This window comes from Juglans regia, chromosome 13 (assembly GCF_001411555.2).
Source record: "Juglans regia cultivar Chandler chromosome 13, Walnut 2.0, whole genome shotgun sequence".
NCBI lineage: Eukaryota > Viridiplantae > Streptophyta > Magnoliopsida > Fagales > Juglandaceae > Juglans > Juglans regia.
Genome location: NC_049913.1, coordinates 33,921,190 through 33,945,287, shown reverse-complemented (window position 1 = coordinate 33,945,287; position 24,098 = coordinate 33,921,190). Strand labels below are relative to the sequence as shown.

The 24,098-nt window shown below is 33.0% G+C and overlaps 2 protein-coding genes across 4 annotated transcripts; both read left to right on the top strand.

Annotated features, from left to right (window-relative positions):
* Positions 1 to 7,694: 7,694 nt before the first annotated feature.
* Positions 7,695 to 15,377, top strand: LOC109010815 (syntaxin-22-like). Of its 3 annotated transcripts, XR_004798036.1 has the most exons (9): positions 7,695 to 8,076; positions 10,598 to 10,694; positions 10,947 to 11,086; positions 12,159 to 12,233; positions 13,396 to 13,514; positions 13,656 to 13,756; positions 14,584 to 14,790; positions 14,903 to 14,959; positions 15,223 to 15,374. XR_004798036.1 is itself a non-coding variant. In XM_018991731.2 (7 exons), exons 1-7 carry the CDS (start codon positions 7,895 to 7,897, stop codon positions 14,659 to 14,661), a joined length of 792 nt encoding a protein of 263 aa, XP_018847276.1. In that variant the 5' UTR covers positions 7,695 to 7,894; the 3' UTR covers positions 14,662 to 15,377. The 3 variants fall into 3 exon arrangements, 1 of the variants encoding a protein (XP_018847276.1); XR_001999263.2 differs by having other exon boundaries at positions 14,584 to 14,959; positions 15,223 to 15,373; XM_018991731.2 differs by having other exon boundaries at positions 14,584 to 15,377.
* A 2,426-nt stretch (positions 15,378 to 17,803) lies between these two features.
* Positions 17,804 to 22,284, top strand: LOC109010828 (syntaxin-22-like). The gene is made up of 6 exons (XM_035684665.1): positions 17,804 to 18,229; positions 20,388 to 20,481; positions 20,733 to 20,872; positions 21,065 to 21,142; positions 21,703 to 21,860; positions 22,216 to 22,284. Exons 1-5 carry the CDS (start codon positions 18,048 to 18,050, stop codon positions 21,848 to 21,850), a joined length of 642 nt encoding a protein of 213 aa, XP_035540558.1. The 5' UTR covers positions 17,804 to 18,047; the 3' UTR covers positions 21,851 to 21,860; positions 22,216 to 22,284.
* Positions 22,285 to 24,098: the final 1,814 nt, after the last annotated feature.

Genomic DNA, 24,098 nt, shown 5'->3' with positions numbered 1-24,098 from the left:
ATATTTTCGCATCCTCTCTTGTGCTTTCAATAAGTTTTCCTTGAGTAATAGCATGATTTTCTCCCTTGAACGTAGAACTGAGTCCACCGCTTCAACTTGTGTAGATCTTGTTTGGTAGCTTAGGAGTTTGGGATGGGGATACCCATAGAGGGCCTCAAAGGAAGTAATCTGGGTAGATGCATGTTTGGTGGTATTGTACCACCATTCAACCAAAGGAATCCAGCTTGACCAATCTCGGGGCCTATCCCTTGTGAAGGAATGGAGATAATTCTCTAAGGCCTTGTTGACGACCTTTGATTGGCCATTGGTTTGGGGGTGATACACTGAGTTGAAGGCCAGCTGTGCCCCTTGTAACTTGAAGAGTTCTCTCCAGAACTTTCTGCTAAAATTTTTGTCCCTGTCAAAATTAATTTTTGTCCCTGTCACCGTTCGCCACTTTTACTTGGAACTTAGTAGTCCTATCCACCCGGAGTCTAATCTTGTTCAACACCCCGGGGTTAAGGAAGTTGCGTGTACTTCCTATGTCAATAAGAGCCAACACTTTCATAGCACCAATGTTAGCTACTACTCTCATGGTTTTTGGGTTAGAGGACCCAAACATAGCATGTAATGAGATTTCTGGGTTGTTGTTTAGAATGTCTAGATCTAGTGCTAAGCCTTCCTAGTTGTGCTCCAACTCACCACCTCCAGTTTCACCTACTGAAACCTCTCCTTCCTATGCTGCCTCAAATATTTCCTCAATGAGGTACGGCTTGGGCTTTAAGCACTTGTGACCCAGGCTCCAATTAGAATCACAAAAATAACAAAGGCCTTTATCATGTCTTTCTTTCATTTGGCTTTGGTTTACTTTCTGTATGGGTATGAGGTTCTTTGAAGGATTTTTTTGGTAGTCTAGGTTTTTTAAGGGTGTTTTCAGGATGGCTGGGTCAGGGTTAAGGGAATGGTTGGGGGGCCATCTGGTTCCCCTTTTAGAGAGAGCGATATGCTCCTCTTGAGTTTTTGCCAAGTTGTAGACAGTTAACAAGTTGTGTGGATTAAACATTTGCACAGAAAGTCTAATCTCGTCTTTCAAGCCGCTTAAAAATCAACTTAGTTTGTAATGATCCGATAGCCCTCTAAGCCTATTTGATAAGTCTTCAAACTTGGTTTTATAGTTCTCCACAGACCAAATTTGCTTCAACAATGTAATTGCCTCCATCAGGTCATCCTAACAGTTAGGCCCAAACCTCACAATCTCAATGTCTTCACAAAGGCATCCCAACTACCTAAGCTGCCTGATTCCTCCAAGTCCTAAAACCAGGTGAAGGCATTGCCTTCCATGTGAAAGGAGACCAAACATAATTTGTGCAGTGGTGAAGTGTTATGAAAGGTAAAAAATTGTTTTACCTTATAAAGCCACCCATTAGGATCGTCTTCAGTAAATACAGGAAAATTCAAACTAATTGATCTTGTTTGTACCTCATTGTTTGTTGGGATTAATGCTTGTTCTGGGTTACTAATTGATTCACTACCTAATCCATTGTTCTGTTTCTTTTGTAGCTCCATTGTCAGAAGAGCAAGCTACTGGGTCACTACTTCGGAATGATGCCTGAATGCAGACATCTCAGATTCAATATTCTTGAATTGAGACTAGATTGTACCAAACTGAGACTCACTGGATTTCTTGAGCGAGTTTAATCCTTCTTGTAAATGATTTATCCTTGTACCATCAGCCATTGTACTGGGTAGATAGATAGGAACAATAGATACCAATTTGTAATAATCCAAAAAAAGAGAGATAACCTCAATTCGAGGAGAGGTAGCCTCCATAATAGTAGAGAGGGAAATTGAGGATTTTACTGAATATTTTGCATAAATGAAAACAGGTAGCATATCTCTAGTTATGAGGGAATCAGTAACTAACTAGAGCTTATCACAAAGTGGCCAGCTCGTCACTATTAAAAACTTACTGCCACTGAACACTTGACACATCATCACTATTAAAAGGAAAATATAACAAAAATAAAACAGAGTCTTCAGATCTTCTAGAAGTTGTTACATTAACGATGGCCTCATCTGGACCGTTTGTTCCATCTAAAGCCTTGAACCTTTTTTACTTTGTCTTCAACCTTACAAACATTCAACTCTCTTCTGCAAAATGGTCTCAAAACTATGACTTACAGCTGTTTCGACTTACCCCTAGTTGTAACGACTGTGATTCTATCCAAAGGTACTAGCTGTGATTCTATCTGGCCCTCTCATTGCTTCTCCTTACCCTCTATTTGTTTATTGCCAACTAAGCGGCTGTGACTCGGTCCCTCTAGTAACAATCTGATGCCGGACCAGAATAAGAGATTATTCTGACGGCTAGTTAAACAACGAAAGTTAGAGATTGAAATTGAGAAAAATCGCAAACAGGGAGAAACTCTGAGATTAGGATTTTACAATAAAATAAATCAATCTTCCCTTCTAAAGCCCACAAGCCAGGCTTAAATGGCTAATGAAAAATGACAAAACTGTAGTTATGGTCAAGCAATAGATAAATATGACTAACATTTAGCCTAAGAATCTGGAATAAAATCGTTCCTAAAGATAAACATCACCATAAAAGAAAATAACTAAAAATAAAAAAGTTAACTCAAATTGACACTTCAGAGGTAAAAATTACTTATTTTTGGGTCAAAAAGGGGCCCACCAGGTGAAGCATTGTGACCACAACGTGCACGCTGAAGATAGCTTTTCAAATTGGGGTCATATGTGCGATTCTAACACCTGTAGCCTAAGTTATAGTTAAATACGTGTGTCGCTCATTTCTCCTCACCCAACCAAGAGATAAGCCTCCTCACCCAACCAAGACATAAGTCTCCTCGCCCCAAATCTGCCACTTCTCTCCCAATTCCTTATCTCTTCCCGCCAATTTTGTGCTAGTCTACCTTCTCAAAGTAGTCCAATACTTTTAATGACGCATCTGTCAGCTGAGTCTCATCGGCCTCAGATTTAGACTTGGATCCCCCTACATCAGCCTCCTTGGGCTAGAAAGAACTCGCCCTTGAGTTCACGCCATCGTCGACAAAGCAGGGGCTGAGATGTTTGACGTTAAACACATATGAAGTTCTCATATGACTAGGAAGATGTAGTCTATATGCATTGTTGTTGATCTTTTGGAGAACTTCACAAGGTCCAATCTTCCTATGGCCTTCAACTTATTGTACTTGCCAACTTGAACTTTTCAGGCTCATGACTTTAGAGCTCATATATTTGAACCCCACTGCTTTCATGCAAACCAAACAGAATAGCAATGTGCTTTATATGTGCATTTATGAATAGCAAGTGCTTCTAGAGCTACTTTTGACCACATGGAGACTGCTGATATTTTCAACAAGTGCTTGTATGAATACAAATATGCTTTTAAAGATTATATATTTTCTTTAATTGTATTCATTTGCTCTGCTATGAAAGATTATATATTTCCTTTATGTGTATCAAACACATTTTAGTACTTGCTAATATTCAACCAACATTTTTATTAATGGTTACTAAGGAAACTCCTCCACTGGAGTTGGCATGGATTCTGATATGGAGCTCGAATAACGTTCATGTGTTTATGTAATACCTGAAAATGATGAAGATAAAAATGACACCATTGAAGAACCTAAGGTCGAAATGTAATTTTCATTTGAGGAAGAGGTTCGGTCATACTATATGAAGTATGCTAAGCATACTGGACTTGGGGTGTGTAGAAAGAATTCTAGACAAGGAGAAGATGGGAAGATTAGATGGTTTACGTCAGTATCTGCACAACAAGGCACATCAAAGACTCAAGCTACTAATGTTCTCAAGCCAAGACAAATAGAGAAGGAAGAGTGTAGGATTAATGCAGTTTTAAATGATGAAGGCAGCTTTGTTAAAGGCACATTTTGGACTGTACTGTCAGCTACACAATTGAGTGAAAGTATGAATGCATTTTTTAAAACTACATTAACTCCAAGACCACACTAAAACAATTTGTAAATCAGTACGATTTAACGTTTAGGAGGAAGGTAGAGAATGAAGCTCTTGCTGACTTTGCATTGTTTAACACCGAGATTACATGCATCAGTCACTATCCTATTGAGAAGCAGTTTTGAAAAGCATATACAATTGCAAAGTTCAAAGAGGAGATTTTTATAGTTGAGTTTTTGGGATGCGATGGTGTAACACCCCACTCCCCCACGGTTAAGAATAAAGTAAATTTTAAAATTTTTCTATAGCCGGAGTGCTACTATCGATCTTGACTTTAAAATATTTTCTTATAATTGTGTCAGATACAAAAATTCAATATAATAAATACAACCATTCTTTAATAAAAATACTTAAATTATAAATGAGAGAGCTTTGAAGCATTTATTAAAATTTCTTAAAATATATGCCATAAAAATCATAACTTAAAATCTTTGTACATGATCTAGGCCACTGTCACGCCTCCCTAGACTATGTCTCATCCTATAGCTCTACCTTCATAAATATTCTAACCTAGGGTGGTTTAAAAATATAAAACAATTAAAATAAGTTGATGACTCAGTAGAAAATTCATCATAACCTAAACATACTTAACATAAGGTTTTTCATAAAATATTTCATGCTGAGAATTAAAATCATGATCATTCATACATATGCTTAAGACATGCATGATTTATCTTGACTTATCTAATTTATCTTATTTATCATACTAGCCCACACACTTAATATTGTGTGCAAGGTTGTGCACCGACTCCACATCCCACAGCTGCAAGGGAAGCTGCTAATAATATTCTAACATACTATGATGAACCACGCTTCGGTCCATGACTTGTACGTCCACCCATAAATCGCACAAGTACCATGGATCTAAATGGTCATCTTATTAACCGCTCTGAGCTTATATTACACTTGATCTTATGAAAGTTTACGTAACTTATGCAACGTGAGATACATAATACATACATATTATAATATGCGGAATGAAACATAATGAATGAAGCGCTTGCAAATATCATGACATGCATGGTACATAAACACTAGCTTTCAAAGAATTAGCTTTAATAATAATATATATAACTAGCTAACGTATGCTAATTATAATTTATCATCAAACTACTTATCTTGTAGTGTTGCTTCCTAAAATTTTAGACATAAAATTGATGACGGTGCGATGGAGGGACGGCGGTAGTTGTGAGTAGGAGGAAGGAAGAGACGATGGTGGCCTTGCCATGTTTCATGGTGAGGGAGATGAGGTTGCGGCATGCTGAAGGTAAAAAGAGAGCTAAAAAAAAAAAAACAGACAAACATATGCTTGAAGAGATAGGTGCACGTACAATGCATAGGATTCTATTTATAAGATTTTATACTATGGGAGTAATGGTATGTGTTGGGTTTAGGAATTTTAAAGTGAAGAAGATTCTAGAATTGTAATCCTAGTATGTTTGAAATTAAAAACATACTCTAGTAGTTTAATAAATGTAGGATTGGGAGTGACTGAGATTGTGTAAGGAACATCAATCGGTGATGATTTTAAATTGAAATAAATTTCTAATATCCATTCTTTAAATTCTAAAAAGAGTCTAACTCATTTAATAAATAATAAATTAGATTTAACCTAGATATCGAGCCCAATTAAAGCTCCTAATCAACCTCAATAAATTATTGTTCGTGGGCTTATTTAATATAACCCATTAAATATAATTTAGACCTAATAAAAATTATCAATATTTCGACCTTAGAGTTATTGGGCCGGGTCATTACAGAGGGTACAAAATATACGTACATAGTTGCCGATGAGATTAAAGTAAGTGATGAATTTATAAAACATGCAAATTTCATTGTCTCGCCTGATAAAGATCCCTTGGAGGTTAAATGCAGTTGCAAGTTGTTTAACTACAATGTGTTCAATTGCGTTGTAGTCTAAATTTGTAGTTAGCTTTGTGGTGCACTTATTGGTTTGTTGTTATTTGTCTAAAATTACAGTCTGAAAGGTTATAGTAACCAAGTCAAATGACCTCAAACATCAGTAACCATGGATAGTACCTTGGTAGAGTATGTTATGGGCAACGTGTCATTGATCCTGAAAAAAAGATGCACCCAGCTGGTAGAAAATAAGAAGGAAAAAAAAATTATTATGACCCTTCAACTCGTCAAACTCATAATATAATCCCAAACTTAGGCAACTAGTTGGTAGTGGACCCCTTGTGCTGATATGTTCCAACATATTTACATTTTGTACTAATTATAGTTGCTAATCTTTTTCTACATTCTGTTTATATCGTTTTCTGTTATTTGGATATAATAGTTGCTATTATTATACTTGGGTTTGCTGTTATTATACTTGGGTTTGATGGTTGTTGGGTCCGAGACATTGTAGTAGTAGTTATTGGGTTTGATGGTTTGTTATTATTGGGTCCGAGACACTAATATTTGGTTTGTTTATGAATAGCAATGTTTGAGTCACTTAGTGGCAATAGCTCAAGCTCAGGAAATCAAGAGTACTTATGTACCTAATATGTTATTCATGTGTATGGAGCAAAATGAGGGACGATGATTTTTTGGATGCCAAAACTATATGGTAAAACTTTGTATCATTGCCCCCTATTTCATGTGTTCGTAGTCTTCTTTGCTAATATATACTGTTCAATTTTGCAAGCTGGACATACATGCAGATTTTACTGTTGGTATGATTCTGAAATACCAATATATGCCTAAAAGATAATTAAACGATTACAACAATCGATTGATAGATCAAAACGTGACTTCGAAAAGATACAAGCAATAATAAACATCGAAACCACTCGCCATCAACTTGAAATAGAGGCAGAGAGGTGCAAGAGAAAGTAGAGAAGACTAGTTACGTTCTAACAATTCCATTGTTGTAATTATTTATTTCTTTATTTATTTTGGTCTATTTCTATCCACTTGTTGGTTCAAAGGAAAATGTTAGTCATTTCATTCTGTAACATATAGCTGTTATGGATTGATGGAAATTCATAATGTAAGGCAGCTGTCTTTTTGTGATGCATCTTTAAAAGACAAGTTTGTGACTTGTATTAGAAAAGTTTGTAATGTGATTTGTAATCTGATATACTTGTCACTAAAAAAAGAAATTGTAATATGATATTACTCTTTTTCAGTAAATGTTTCACAAATGATATTTTAAGCAATTGCTCTGGTATATAATTTGATATTTTCAGCATCTCCTCTAGCCATATAATGGGTGGCTCTGTAGCCACCGCTCCCGTCGGAGGCTCCCACTAGTGTATTTTGTTTTTTTTTTTTTTTTGCTTTTTTTTATATGTATTGTTTTAATACTTTTTAATATTTTAAAAAAATTAAAAATTAAAATATTATTAAAAAAATAATTTTTTAATTATTAAGTAAGAAAAAAATTCAATATAAAATTCAATAGAGCCACTAGCGATAACTCATAAAATGTATAAACGCTATGTAGTCGCTTTAAAAAAAATAGAGTCTATTATTAAAAAATTAATTTTTTCATAAAAATTTTATATTTTATTTATTTTTTTCAAAATAATTATACAGTAATTATATAATTCACAATTATAAATATATCTTTTTTTTTTCAAAATAATTATTACGCACTCACGATCCCTCGTTTGAAATTAATATATATGGTTGATTTAGCACCTATCTTGATCCAGGCCCACAGAAGATTCTTCCAACATAAAAAGAGCCGAAGTTCAAACACCTCTAAGTTCAGTACTCCAAGAGAACAAAGAACGATTCTCCTTCATTTTAACTCGTCTCCAGTCTCCAACTGCATATATTATATAATAATACCAAGTCAATCCTCTCTACCAAACCAACACAACAGAAACAGCTTCCTCTAGGCGTTATCTCCTTATTCTCTTTGTGAATAAAGCATCTTCAACTTCTTGTCTGCTTCAAAATGAGCTTCAGAGATCTTGAGGTTGGCAGGCCACAACCACACCAACAGCGACAACAACAGCACGACCCTTCTCAGGCCTTGGCTTCTGGGATTTTCCAAATCAACACCGCCGTGTCCTCCTTCTCTCGCCTTGTCAATTCCCTTGGCACTCCCAAGGACACCCTCGAACTCCGTGACCGGCTGTGAGTGTTTTTCTCATTTTCCTATGCTTTCTTTTATCTTGGTCTGGTATGTGTCTTATGGTTCTTTTATCTGAATAAACGATGATTCAACTTCTGGGTTTGCGTTTTCTGAATTTCAACAATTCATGCCTTCTTTTTTCTCGTATTTTAATGATTGAGAATCCATTGGCGTGCTTACGATCGTGCTATAAGTCATTGTTTCTTTCTTTTTTTCTCCCTTTATGCTTTGCTCGCTAGATTGTCTAATTTTCTAGTGTTGCTCGGAAGCAAAACAAGTTTCTACTTCTGTTTTTGGACTGTTTTTTAACTTATGTTGACTGAAATATGCATAGTTGATCAGTTAAAGCGTGCTGCTTAGAATTGAAGGTAAACTAAACAGGCATACAAAAAGTACTTGTACATTGTGCTGTAAGTCATTATTGTGTTGTTTGTTCTCTTGGGACTTTAAAGGATGCCCTTGATCTACACGAAAAACTATGAATTTTTTTTTTTTTTTTGGGTCTCAGATAATGAGATGAGATGAAATGAGAAATGTGTGAATAGTAATAAAATGGTTTGTGGATAATAGTTGAATGGTTTGGGTTAAGATGTTTTATTGAGTTTTGGGAAATTAGAGAAAAAAAAAATTGAATAAAAATATTATAAAGTTAAAATGTTGTTATAATATAATTTTTTAATATTATTTTCGTTTTAGAATTTGAAAAAGTTGAATTATTTTTTATATTTTATTTGAAAGTTTTGGAAAGTTGTAATGGTTAACTAATGATTAGATGAAAAAATTTGAATATTTGAAATTGAAAAGTGTTCATATTTAAGTGATATTTGAGAAGGAACTTATAAGAAATTTTGAGATAAGATGGTTTGTGTTCCCAAACAAGGTTGGCCTTAGTACAAGATGTTATGTTCTTAGAATTCTGTACAGTGTTTAAGGACGAAAGAATTTGAGTGCTTATGTACATTCCAAAAAGAAACAGAAAGAAAATTGATACAAGTGCTAATATGCAGTTTTCTTTGATCTATGATGATTTCACAAATTCATTTTTTTTTCTTTCATATATTTTAGTTTTTCACATCTTCTCAATCACCTTGTTAATATCTTGCTGCTCAGAGCCGGATGTTAAATAGTGTAAGTTGTATTTTGTTGAAGCTATGTGGGAAAACAGCATTATAGGTTCATCTCTGTTTTCCTAGTTTCTTTTTCAATATATGGGCGGATGAATTCTGATCGGTTTTATTTGGTAACGATTAATAGTCTCTCTTTTTTCTTGTGGACATCCAAGTTTTGCTTTCGATGTATTTTAGTGTTTCACATCTTATTTATCACCTTGGATATCTAAATTTTGCTTTCAAATGAATCATTAATCCTAAAATCACTGTAGGACATTCTTGCCTTCATGGGCTTGATCTTTTCATCAAACTCTGATCATGGATCTGGAGATTTTCCCTAGTTACATTGTGGTTTAACTGTTCCTTTTTAGGCAATCTCAAGTTCTGTTCATTTCCCATATGAACAATTATAACTGAGTCCTTTACAGAACTGACCTGTTGTGACTTAGTGAGATGAGATGAGATGAGATGGTTTTAGATGAGTTAAATAAAATATTATTAGAATATTATTTTTTAATATTATTATTGTTTTGAGATTTGAAAAAGTTGAATTGTTTATTATATTTTATGTGGGAATTTGGAAAAATTTTAATGATGAGATAAGATGAGTTGAGATGGTTTCTATATCTAAACGAGCTAGTTTGTGGAAGGATCCCAGAACTAGGGCTTGAAAAAAGAACTGTTTTTTTTTTTAACTCAACACCACGGATGTGGAGTTAAAAATATAATCACACTGAAATACGCTAAACTAATTGAAAAGTAAAACATGTTATTTTACTTGTTACTTCAACTTCTAGATAATTGTATTCATTAAGCATTGATCATAAAACATAAATTTCTACCTCATAATAAATAAATAAAAAAGAAATCTTTCATAGAAAATAAAGATAGTTTCTTAGAATGGATATGAATTCAACCAGAAGCTAGATATTTTACTATATATGAAATCTCTATTTTACTGGCGAGAGTAACTTCAACCTATGTTAATTCATTACAGAATTGCATAAAAGCTTTTAGGATACAAGTTGTATCTTTCAAAAAGACTGTAATTTCCATTTTGATCCTTCTCTATCCTCATAGTCCACTAATAGTTGTTTCAATCTTTTTCCCCCTATTGGTTTGAGTGGTTGGTTGTTGTTAGATAACGTTTTTTCATTTATGGATCCAAGATAACAAGCTAGTTAAAGCATATAAATTCACCTTTTCAACTGATCACCTTTTGCATGCCGTTCTCTCTTTTACAATTTTTCACTAGATAAATAAATCATTTAAAAAACTTGTAAATTAACAATGGTTTTAGTTTTTAGCCTTTTTAAAAATCCCATTTGGTTTTTCTTAATGCAATCAAGTGGGAAGATTGCACCATCAATCTTGTTTCTCATTGGTGTATACATTGGATTCACTTAACTGGCAGGCACAAGACAAGGTTACACATTGGGGTGTTGGTGAAAGATACTAAAGCTAAACTTGAACAGGCGGCTAGCGAAACTGACCAGCATTTGGAAGTTAGTGTAAGTTCATATACAGTATAATTTTTAAAATTAACACTTCATCATTGAATCTCCCTCCCTCTCTCCCTCTCTCTATTGTTCTCTTGGATCACCTTGTCATGCTCCTCCTCCTCTGCTCCTTTTCTAGTAAGTGGATCTTACAATTGTAGATTTTCTTTATTTTTTATCTATTGTTTTGTTTCTTTTGTTTCGGGGTGGGATGGAGATGGGTTTTATTTTCTTATGCCTTGAAATTCCCTCATTAAACTCCAGGTTGCCAAGAAGATCACTGATGCTAAGCTTGCAAAAGATTTCCTGTTGGTTCTTAGGGAATTTCAGAAGGTTCAAAGGCTTGCAGTTGAGAGGGAAACAACATATGCTCCTTTTGTCCCCAAAGAAGTTCTTCCATCAAGGTAATTTTATCTGGACAGCCTGATTAGTTCGACAAATTTATCTTTTAACTGTCCTTGGCCTGTCTGGTATTGTTTTTTTTTTTTTTCCTGGAAAAGGATTTAGGACTATGAAAATAGTGTATTGAAACACAAATGAGTTTTGAGAAGATGGGGAGAGTTGAAAAGGATCTTAAATCTGTATGTCTGTTTTCTGCTCCTTGGTAATGTTAATATTCTGTCACTGATTTACTCTGAAATGTTCACCTTTATTTTAGAAATTCAACCACATATGGGTACAAAAGTCTCCATAATTTTGGGAACAAAAAATCAATAGTTCATATAGACATGAACAAGAGAGAGTAAATTGCGAAAGTAGTGTATTTTATCATGCATGTGAAAACATTTAACTCTTTTTTTTTATAAAACATTAAATGATTTTAAACCTTAAGGATTTGTACTTGCAAAGGACCAACAAATGGAACAAAGAGTGTAGTGATATATACAGGCCCAAATATGAATGTTTTGTATATCCAAAGAGTTAGTATAAACTGGTTATCCTCTGTTATTTTAAGAACTGCACGTGTATTTCATAAGAATGTCAGTTTGTTCCAATCCCGTAGATTTCATTAAAATTTACTGTTGTGGGCTGAAAATTAGCAAAGTAATTATCCAGCCAATCATTATCAATTGCCAGATCTGGCACTGGTATAATTTGTTTTCCACCATTCTAGATCAATTTAAGTGTATATTAGGAAGAGTATTTGCAATTCTGTTTGTGAGTGCTCTTCTATTATGGGATGAAAAGAGTGCCGATGATAATAGAATTCATAGGGATGCCAATTTCTTAGCTGGCCATATGAGACAGGTAATATTTACCTTTGTTAGTGAAGTTTGACCCCACTCGCATGCACGTGCACACCCACACGCCCACATGATGACACATACTTATATACATAAAATAGCAGTTAGCTTTGATCATATATTTGATTTGCATGCCCGAAATTTGATATATGGGATGAAGTTATGATTTAGCAGTTAGCTTTGATCAAAATATTTTATTTGCTTGCCTTAAATTTGATATATCATGATGCAGTTATGATGCCCATGAGCTGGATATAAGTTCATCCCGGACTCCCGAACAACGGGCTCTTCTTCTAGAATCCAAAAGGTCTGTATGGCTTGTCATAGTATGTTCTTTATACCCCTCTACATTCATTTGGTAATTTTGTTTGCCTTAGGAGAGTTTATTTTGGTATTTTGAAGATAAGGAGTGCTCATTGGAGGAGATTAGATTGTTCTTTGTGAAAACTTTATTCCTTTGGGCAAATGCTGTTGATTTCAATGGCCTAAATTTTCATGATTTTCTTGTTTCTATTACTTCCTCCTAACTAGGTGTAAACTCTTGTATACCCCTATGTACTTGGACTATGCCTATTCTTATTAATATAATCGGTTACTTATCAAAAAAAAAGGAGAGTTGATTTCAGAATGCAATGCATGGGACACGAAAAGCTGCCTTTTGTGGGTTTTAGTCTTTTGTTAATTAGATTTCTGTTGAGGAAAAATGACTTCTTCCCCATATGCTCTTCTCCTGGTGAGGGCAAGACAATGGTCTATGCTGTACTTAAATCCTAGTTACATAATGAAAATGGGAAATATAAAATGATTATTTTACATTAACTGTGAACATTTTCACAAGGATTATTGTTGAAGAAAAACCAATTGATGGTTTGTAGCTAGGAGATCCTTAAAACGATTAATTTTCTTGTTAATGCTCCTTGACTAATTAGGTAGACATCCATTTCTAGAACACGACGTAGGACAGACATACAACCTGCATTAATTGCTTATTAGTTAATTGTTGGGATGCTATTATTACCGGACTTCTTTCTAGACTTCAGTTCTCTAAGGTGTCATCTATGGGCCAGTGTTAGTTTAGAAAAGTTACCGGACAGTAAAAGAGGAAAATATTCATAGAGAAAGAAATAAAGGAGCACAATCAATATCTTGTTCAAGCAGCATAGTTGGATATACTCCGTATAATAGAAGGCCTTTACATGTATGTTGAGAGAGAGAGATTAAAAATATTGGTACTTTATGTCCACAATAAGAATGAATTACTGAAGCCATGCTCCCCGCTCCAATCTATCTTATCATTCAACCAAAACAAATGCAGAAAAATACAGACCACACCTATCTCTAAAGGGCATTCCTTTGTTTCTGTTTTGGATGGATAAACAAAAATCCTTCAGATTATAGTGTATAGATATTCCCTTTCATACTGGAGATTAAAAATAGTGCAACTTCAGTTTCCATTATACTATGTGCAGACAAGAGGTCGGACTGGTGGATGAGATTATATTTAATGAAGCCAGTATAGAAGAAATTGAGGTAAATGAGATTTTTAAGGATCTCGCTGTCCTGGTCCATGAACAAGCTGCAATGATTGGTAAGCCCTGTGTCAATAATTATATTTACACTAATTTTGTTTTTTTTTTTTTAGAGAAAAAGGTTTTCTCCATTAGTTATTTGAAAGCTCTGCATGCTCTATAATGAAAGTGCTAAACATATGTTCCTTTTATCCTCTCAGACGATGTCAGTTCTAACATTGAAAGATCCCATGCTGATATCATACAAGCCACATCACAACTTGCAAAGGCAGCTAAGACCCAGAAATCTGGTTCATCTCTGGTAAAGTTTGATTGATGTGATTGTCTTCTTTTTTTCCAATGTTTCTATGTTTTTCAAATATTATGGATAGAAAATGTGGATGCCAAATCATTGACTCTAGGTTTCCGCTTTGCTGAGACCGAGATGTTTGTCACAATAAAAAGCATACTTTCTGCAATGTGTCAGCTTAAATTCAAGTGACAAAATATTCTCAATATCTGGGATAGCATGATTCTGTAAATGTTAGTTTCGATAAACACTGTAAAAGGGAGGGTATATTTTTCCTTTCCGTTGTACTGACCGCTTCAACTCGATCAGGGTCAAAGAAATGCTCTTAGGTATCTAGATCTGCATACTACTTTTGAGTTTTGATCTTTTTTTCTTTTCTTTTCTTTTTCATTGTCTTGTTAAAGACTTTGTATTGGTACATACCTGTTTCCACTCAATAGTGGCTAGATCAGGCTTAGAATATTTTGTTTCATATTATATTTATATTTACCATTCTTTCAATCTTCTGTGACCTTAACCTCAGGTGGAAGACTAATCTAAGCCTTGTACTTTCATTATTAATTAAGAGATTTGAAAGTGGACTGACTGCTTATTGTCTAACAGTTATGGCAGCAAAGTTATAATTGCACTAACCGTTGTTCTTCATAGACTTTATTGTTGCTATTTCTTGAAATTGTAATATAGCTATTTCATGAGATTAGTTATGTTTGCTTCTGAACTATACAATTTTTTGTTCAGACAATATTGAGGCAAGTTATGTACACTGGTTGTAGTAGTGTGATATTAATTTCAAAGTACCTTTTTGTCCCTCCCTTTTGATGCTTAAGTTTTGTATGCAGACGTGTTTGCTCTTGCTGATATTTGGCATCGTTCTGCTCATCGTTATAGTAGTCATCGTTGCCGGGACAATAAATTAATCGTCTCAGATTGAGTTTGATTTTGAGATATGATCTCCTTGTAATGTCCTTGATGGTGTTCGCTAGCAAGTGCCTACTGCCTAACTTGTGCTGCTCTTGTCAACTCTAATCACACACAGCTTATAAAAGGTACATATAATTTCCATAATGTAAAGTAGACCAATAATCATACAGTCCAATTGTTTGGAGCTGACATCCTCTTTTCGAGGTTTTTTCTCGCAAATGATGTAAAATTGTCAAGGATTTCATTACACGGTCAACAAAATCTGGAACTTCTACATCCCCTGCTCATTTGTCTGTAAGTTAGTCTTTTCACATGTTCATTGTTGTACCAAGACTCCTAGAGTACTTAAATGTCTTCTGTTTCAAACTTTGGTACAACTTAGTACACAAGATTTATGTATGTAAATAATATTTCTTGATGAATATACTGATTGATGTTTGTGAAACTGCATCTTAATGGGTAGAATTCATTGTTAGAGAGTGAGAACCTCCGACGGTGGTGGCGTAGAATGGAGAGTCTTGTAGAGCTCTGTTTGACATGCATCTTTCTATTTACAGATAAATGAGAGGCGGGTACACAAAAGCTAAAGACTTTATAGGTGTACAAAATCATCAAGTTGAGATGATAATATATCTTCTGGTTCCCCAGTTTTGGCTGTGTTCAGTCTTTGTTATAGAGGGCTGATGACTATGGCTAAGAAGTAAGGGGTGCTCTTGCATGAGACTAGAGAGAGAGTCCTAGATTGAGAAAGGAGTCATGGATGTATCATTATATTTCTTTTGTTTTTATCTTTTCAGGTATAACATAAAATTTTAAAATATATATATATTAATTTTTTTCGTGACATTCAATATAATCTTAGAAAATAACCTTTTTAGGGTAGGATTTAGTGCATTGAGGTCCTCTTCAATTCTCAACCTAAAGAAAGTGGGAAAACAGAAGAAGTCATCCCTCCATGTGACAGGGCATATCTGAAGTTCAAATTTTTCCATCCAGTTATTCACATTTTTTCTTTAAAATATTTTATTTCAGTGCCAAATAAAAAAAAGGGGAAGCATCTGCATATTTTATTTCAAGTGGTAAATAGTTCAATAATGTACACAAACTTAAGGCACAAAGATGATGTGTCCATTTGACTTTTTCACTCCAACTACCTGAACAATCTTATCCTCAAGAGATGTGATTGAGATTGTGTTTGGATGTTGAAGTGAGTTGAGTTGAGATGATAAAATATTATTAGAATATTATTTTTTAATATTATTATTATTTTAGGATTTGAAAAAGTTAAATTATTTATTATATTTTGTATTGGAATTTGAAAATATTGTAATGATAAATTGAGATGAGTTGAAATGAGTTTGGGATCCAAACGAAGCCGATGCAATCACGAGATAATAATAATAATAAGAATGAAATATTAATGTATTACAAATTATCTCAATTGTGAATTTTTGTTTATTGAATTTTTGTGAAAGAAATTAATAATTTAGGATTTTTTTCATAGTTTTTCTTAGATTTAAAAATAATAGTATTTCTCGCATATAATCTTATTTAAAAAAATAGCAATTATCTTCATATTATTTTTCATAGTAATTTATAAAAACAAATCATAGTTATTGGACTAATAATATTTTCATTTTACAAAATGGAATTATTATCTTGAGGTTCCAATTTATGCCTCAATTTATAATTGGTCTTTTAAGTTATCATTTTTACTATTTTATTTTTTGTGGTAACGCATTTCATATTTATCTATTTGTAATGCATTTTTAAAATTATTATTAAAATAATTAATAACACTTTTTATCATTTAAAAAATTATTTTGGTAAGACCATGCTTTTATTTTCTAAGATCGATATTGCAATCCCAAATTTGAACAGAATAATAATATTATATTTAATTTTATAAATGAGAATATTGTCTATAAATTTAAATAATAATATTGTATTACTATAGGATATCGTTTCAAAAAAATAATAATTATCTTCATATCATTTCTCATGATAATGAATCATATTGAATAACACTTTTTAAAACAATATTATTTTCATTTGAAAAAAAAAACATTATCATTTTTTAAATTTCAAATTAATACTCTATTTTTACCTTTTATCATTCCAATAAAAATTATACCCATGTAGTTTTCTTAAACAATTAAAAAATATTATTTTATTTTATTTTATTTTCGTCTATAAGAACATTATTATTATTATTATTTGTTGGAATTGTGTTTTGATTTTCTGTTAAAAATGTCATTCCAGAGATTTGGCTCGACCCTGGCTCGACTGTGGCTAGAGCGAACTTCAAACAGACTGTTTGCTTGACATCCGCTCAATAGTCCGCTTGAGCTAATTTCAGACAGATTATTCGCTCAACTTCCACTCGACAATCCACTCGAACGAATGTTCATGCGTTGTTTTAAACATATTTTGGTAAAAAGAAAATGGGTGAGTGGCCAGATAGAGTGAGAACTCCTTTCGTGATATTTTGAGAGCTTATTGGGTGTATTGGGGCTTTTAGGATTGAGAGGCGATTTGTGATTTCTCTTTTGTACTCTATATTTGTGATAGTGAATTCCTTGAGATCGATTCCGCCAACGTAGACTATTGTTCAAGTCGAACCACTAAATCTCGGTATTCTTTGTGAGATTGTCGAATTTTTGTCATTTTCTTTCGCTAATCTATTTCAAAATCGTCTCTAGATTTTTTGTTAATCCCAATATCGTTGTCGTCATCATCATTATTATTGTTATTATGTACATGTCTAATTTGTCTTATAATAGGTAGGGTAATGCATGTCCTTTTATGATTCAATATAATGAGTTAACTTTAAACATTTGATTTGTTATGTATTCAATAATTTTAAATTTTCTATTTCCTTCATTTTTTTCAAATATAATTATAATCGTTTCTAAAATCTGTGGCATAGATTTATGATTATATTTATAGTTATCATATTTGTTATTCTAATTGACATGCATCTTACCATATAAAAAATGAAGAGACTTTCAACAAAGAATACGTGACTTGCACATAAGCTCTTACCGTGTGTGTGTGTATGCATATATATATATATATATATATATGGTTGATTTAGCACCTATCTTGAATCATTCTTGATCCGGGCCAACGGAAGTTTCTTCCAAGTTGGACATTGAAGGTACAAAAGAGCCTCAAGGTTCAAACATGAAACACCTCAGAACTCCAAGAGAACACTAGAAAGAATCATTCTCCTTCCAAGTCTCCAACTGCATATATTATTGTACATTAATCAAAGTCCATCCTCTCTAGCAAACCAACACAACAGAAACAGCTTCCTCTAGCCGTTAACTCTTTATTTTCTTTGTGGATAAAGCATCTTCAACTTCTTTTCTGCTTCAAAATGCGCTCCGGAGATCTTGAGGCTGGCGGGCCACCACGACACCAACAGCTACAACAGCAGCAAGACCCTTCTCAGGCCTTGGCTTCTGGGATTTTCCAAATCAACACCGCCGTGTCTTCCTTTTCTCGCCTTGTCAATTCCCTTGGCACTCCCAAGGACACTCTCGAACTCCGTGACCGGCTGTGGGTGTTTTTCTCGTTTTCATAACCTCTTTCCTATGCTTTTTTTTTCTTATTTTTTTAATCTTAGTCTGGTATGTGTCTTATGCATGGTTCTTTTATTGGAATAAACGATGATTCAACTTCTGGGTTTGTGTTTTCTGAATTTCAACAATTCATGTCTTCTTTTTTCTCGTATTTTAATGATCGAGAATCCATTGGCGTGCTTACGATCGTGCTATAGGTCATTGTTTTCCTTTTTTTCCCTTTATCCTTTGCTTGCTAGGTTGTCTAATTTCCTAGTGCTGCTCGGAAGCAAAACAAGTTTCTACTGCAGTTTTTGGACTGTTTTTTAACTATGTTGACTGAAATATGCATTGTCGATCGGTTAAACGTGCTGCTTAGTCGGTTTGGATAAACAAAATTATCTCATTTCATCTCATTATTGTAATATTTTTTAACTCTCACGTAAAATATAATAAATAATTTAATTTTTTAAATTTTAAAATAAAAATTATATTTTAATAATATTTTATTTAACTTTCAATACAATATATCATCTCATTTGAACTGTATAACCAAACATAGCTTAAAATTGAAGGTAAACTAAACAAGCATACAAAGAGTACTTGTACAATATTGTGCATATAAATTCTTTTACCTTATTATTGCCTTGTTTGTTCTCTTGGGATACCCGTGATCTACACGAAAGACTGAATTTTTTTCCCTTTTAGGCTTAGGAATGACATCAGGTGAGAAATTTGTCAATAGTTATGAAATAGTTTGTAAAAAATAATGAAATAATTTTAGTTAAGAAGTTTTATTGGATTTTAGTAAAAGATAGTGAAAAAGTTGAATAAAAATATTATAAATTAAAATATTATTATAATATAATTTTTGTTTTAGAATTGAAAAAGTTAAAATTGTTTTTTATATTTTATTTGAAAGTTTGGAAAAGTTGTAATAATTAAATAATGACTAGAAGAAAAATTATTGTATTTAAGTGATGTTTAGAAATTAAATTATAAGAAATTTTGAGATGAGATAGTTTTTATTCCCAAACGAAGCCTTAGTAAAAGATGTTATGTTCTTATAATTCTGTACAGTATTAATTAAGGACAATGAATTTGAGTGCATATGTACATTCCAAAAAGAGAAGATAAAGAAAATGAAGAATTTGTTTTATTTCAAATCCCTATTCTTATTAAAGAGAAGGAACGAGAAAAACCGAAATCTTTCCTAGTACTCGAACAAGAAGTCTTACAGTAATTTGACCTATTGCTCCGCATCCCCCCCATCAGTTTACTATGAAGAGATCAGTTTAATCAGACTGAAACTCCCTTATAAACTAATTGAAAAGTAAAACATGTTATTTTACATGTTACTATCAACTTCTGGATAATTTATTCATTGAGCATTGAATATCATAAAACATTTTCTATAAAAAAAAAGATTATCATAAAATATAAATTTCTCCCTCAAAATAAATAAATAATCTTTCAGAGAAAATAAAGATAGTTTCTTAAAATGGATATGAATTCAACAGACCAGAAGCTGCTAGATATTTTACTTTATATGAAATCTCTATTTTACTGGCGATCGAGAGTAATTTCAACCTATGTTAATTCATTAAATTAAGTTTTATAGGATACATGTTGTTATCTTTGAAAAAGACTGTAATTTCCATTTTGATCCTTTTTTTTTTCTCATAGTCCACTAATAGCTGTTTCAATCTTTTTCACCATATCAATTTGATGGTTGCATTTTTCATTTATGGATCCAAGATAATAAGCTAACTAAAGCATATGAATTTACCTTTTCAACTTAACACCTTTTGCATGCCGTTCTCTTTTATAATTTTTGACTAGATAAATAAATCATTTAAAAATATAATACCAATTTTCGTTTTGAAAAGGTCTTACATTGAAGCCTTACACCACACACATCTACCTAATCAATATGTAATTTATCATTTTTGTCATTCTATCTTAAAGCTTAAATATATATATATATATATGTGTGTGTGTGTGTTTAAATAGAAGAATAAAAATGACAAATCACATGTTTATTAAGTAGATGTGTATGGTTTAAGGCTTCCTTGTAGCATTTCTCGAAGATTGCACCATCAATCTTGTTTCTGACTGGTATATACATACATACATTGGATTCATTTAACTGGCAGGTACAAGGCAAGGTTACACATTGGGGGGTTGGTGAGAGATACTTCAGCTAAACTTAAACAGGCTAGTGGAACTGACCAGCATTTGGAAGTTAGTGTAAGTTCATATATATCCACAATAATTTTTAAAATGAACGCTTCATCATTGAATCTCCCTCTCTCTATTGTTCTATTGGTTCACCTTCGCATGCTCTTCCTCCTCTGCTCCGTTTCTACTAAGTGGATCTTACAATTCTAGATTTTCTTTTTTTTATCTATTGTTTTGTTTCTTTTGTTTCGGGGTGGGATGATGGAGGTACTATTGGGTTTTATTTTCTTACGCCTTGAAATTTCCTCATTGAACTCCAGGCTGCCAAGAAGATCACTGATGCTAAGCTTGCAAAAGATTTCCAGTCGGTTCTTAAGGAATTTCAGAAGGTTCAAAAGCTTGCAGTTGAGAGGGAAGCAACGTATGCTCCTTTTGTCCCCAAAGAAGGTCTTCCATCAAGGTAATGTTATCTTTACCTGTCCATAATGAGATAGGTAATATGTACTTTTGGCTTTGTCAGTGAAGCTTGAGCATATATATAGATATATATATATATATAGCAGTTATGTGATCACACACATACTTATGCATAAATATAGCTTTGATCATATATTTGACTTGCATGCCTTAAATTTCATATATCATGATGTAGTTCTGATGCCCATGAGCGGGAGGATATGAGTTCATCTCGGTCTCCCGAACGACAGGCTCTTATTCTAGAATCCAAAAGGTATGCATGTATAGCTTGGAGATCCTTAAAAAGGTTAGTACTCCTTGACTAATGAGGTAGACACCCATTTCTAAGACTCTACTTTTTTTCCCTTAAATTTTCTTCCTGTAAAACCACAACCTATGCCTGTTAGCTTACATCTCTTGTTTTTGAGTAACCCAGGCAATTCCAAAAACCGTATCACTCAAACAAATTGCAGGGGTTGCCTAGCAAACAAGTGAAGAATTTGAGGCAAGTGACTCTTCAATGCTCTTGTGTCAGTCTCTTAACGAAGTAATTTCCACAGAAGAACACGATGAGATTTCTGCATAGAACACGATGTCAACAATAAGAAAGAGTTTTTGAAGCCATGCTCCCTGCTCCCTCCCATCTCTCTTATCATTAAGCAAAAAAGAAAGGAGAAAAATACAGACAAAACCTATCTCTAAAGGACATTACTTAATTTGTTTCTCTTTTGGATGGATAAAAAAAAAACCTTCAGACTATAGTGTATAGAGATTCCCTTTTCAAACTGGAGATTAAAAATAGTGCAACTTCAATTTCCATTATACTATGTACAGACAAGATCAGGTCGTACTGGTGGATGAGATTATACTTAATCAAGCCATTATAGAAGAAACAGAGCAGGGGATCACAGAAATTCAGCAACAGCTAATTGAGATAAATGAGATTTTGAAGGATCTCGCGTTCCTGGCCCTGAACACCTGAACAATGATTGGTAAGCCTTGTGTCCATAATTATATTTACACCACTTTTTTTTTTTTTTTTTTTGGAGAAAAAAGGATTTCTTTATTGGTTTTACCTCCCAGCTCTTTACGCTGGGCATGCCCCTAGTGCAATTTCACTTTTTTTTATTAAACATCTTTAACATTTCAAAAAATATAAATAAAAATACACAAATTGAATAGTAGACACTCTTTAAACATTTAAATATAAGAAAAAAAATTAAAATTCACTAGCAGTCAGACCCAAGGGAAAAACTAGCATTTCCATCTCTCTATTAGTTATTTGAAAGCTCTGCATGCTCTATAATGACTGACAGTGCTAAACATGTATTCCTTTTATCCTCTCAGATAAATAATCATACAGTCCAATCATTTGGAGCTGACATCCACTTTCTGAGGTTTTCCCGCAAATGATGTAAATTGTCAAGGATTTCATTATACTGTCAACAAAATCTGGAACTTCTACATCTCCTGCTCATTTGTGTATAAGTGAGTGTTTTCATAAGTTCATTGTTGTAGCAAGACTCCTAGAGTACTTAATGTCTTCTGTTTCAAACTTTGGTGCAGCTTAGTACACAAGATTTATGTATGTGAACTGTGAAGAATATTTCTTGATGAATATATTGATTGATGTTTGTGAAACTGCATCTTAATGGGTAGAATTCATTGTTAGAGAGAGAGAACCTCCGAGTCTCCAACGGTGGTGGCGTAGAACGGAGTCTTGTAGAGCCCTGTTTGACATGCATCTTTCTATTTACACAAAAGCTAAAGACTTTATAGGTGTAGAAAATCATCAAGTTGAGATGGTAACATATCTTTCGGTTCCCCAGTTTTGGGTGTGTTTAGTCTTTGTTATAGAGGGCTGATGACTATGGCTGAAAAGTAAGGGGTGCTCTTGCATGAGACTAGAGAGAGTCTATATTGAGAAAGGAGTCATGGAGAGGTACAAGGAAATAATGATGAATCTTAACATTTTTTGGGAGAGGTGACAACCACATTGGTTGGTTGTAAAATAATTGTAAAATGGTCATTATTCATCTACTCCAATATTTGGCAAGGAAAATACTAAATGTACTTAAGAAAAATTTATAAAAAAAACTTATTTCTTCACAGGACAGTTATTGATATATTAAAAATTATGATTTTAAATTTTAAAAGAAAATTAATAAAAATAATTTTATAATTAATTAATAAGTAAAATTATAAGTACATATAGCACAACTTGAATGGAAAAAGTTGTATTCCAAATAAAATGCTCACAAACGTTGTGCACAACTTGCATATATTTCTTTTGTTTTTTTATCTTTTCAGGTATACATAACATTAAAAAAAATTAACTTTTATCGGGGCATTCCATATAATGATAGAAAATAACCTTTTAGGGTAGGATTTTAGTTCATTAGGTCTACAGTTCCCAACCTGAAGAAAAATCTTCAATTTAGAGGAAAGATATAATATGCAAGTCATATAACCTTTAATGTCAAGGTCTATACCGTCCATGGACACCATAAGTATTCTTCCAATGTTTATATTTTATATTTCTTAACTACAAAAAGAAGAAAGTGGGAAAACAGAGAACGGCAAAGGATCTACCGTCAAAATTTTCCATCCGTCAAGTTATTCTCTTTATTTCTTTAAAATATTTTATTTCAGTGCCAAATAAAAAAAAAGGGGAAGCATCCGCATATTTTATTTCAAGTGGTACATAGTTAGAATATCGTACACAAACTTAAGGCACAAAGATGATATGATGTCCATTTGACTTTTTCATTCCAACCACCCTGAACAATCTTATCCTCAAACACAACCCCCCCACTTTTTTTTGTCTTTTAATTTTCTTCTTTATGGATAAGGGGGAAGGAGGAAAAAGAAAATACGGTATAAAGATGAATTAAATTTTTGATAAATAATAATAAATTAAAATGATAGAATAAATTTTACGATATCTATCTAAAATAAATTTAAATGTGTTTAAATATTAAGATAAATTTAGATATATTTATGAAAAATTAAAAAATATTGTAAGTCTCGCATATAAAAAAAATGTTAAGTTGTAAAAAATTGTGAGTCTCACATGTAAAGAGATTTTGAATTAAGATGAGTTTAATTACTTGAGAGTTGGGTATTTAAATCTTAGACTCAACTTAAAATTAGACTGAATTAAATTCCAATCGGGGGCTTAAGGGTGCAATCATGAGACAATTAGCAGTTTTTCTACAAGTGTGGGGATT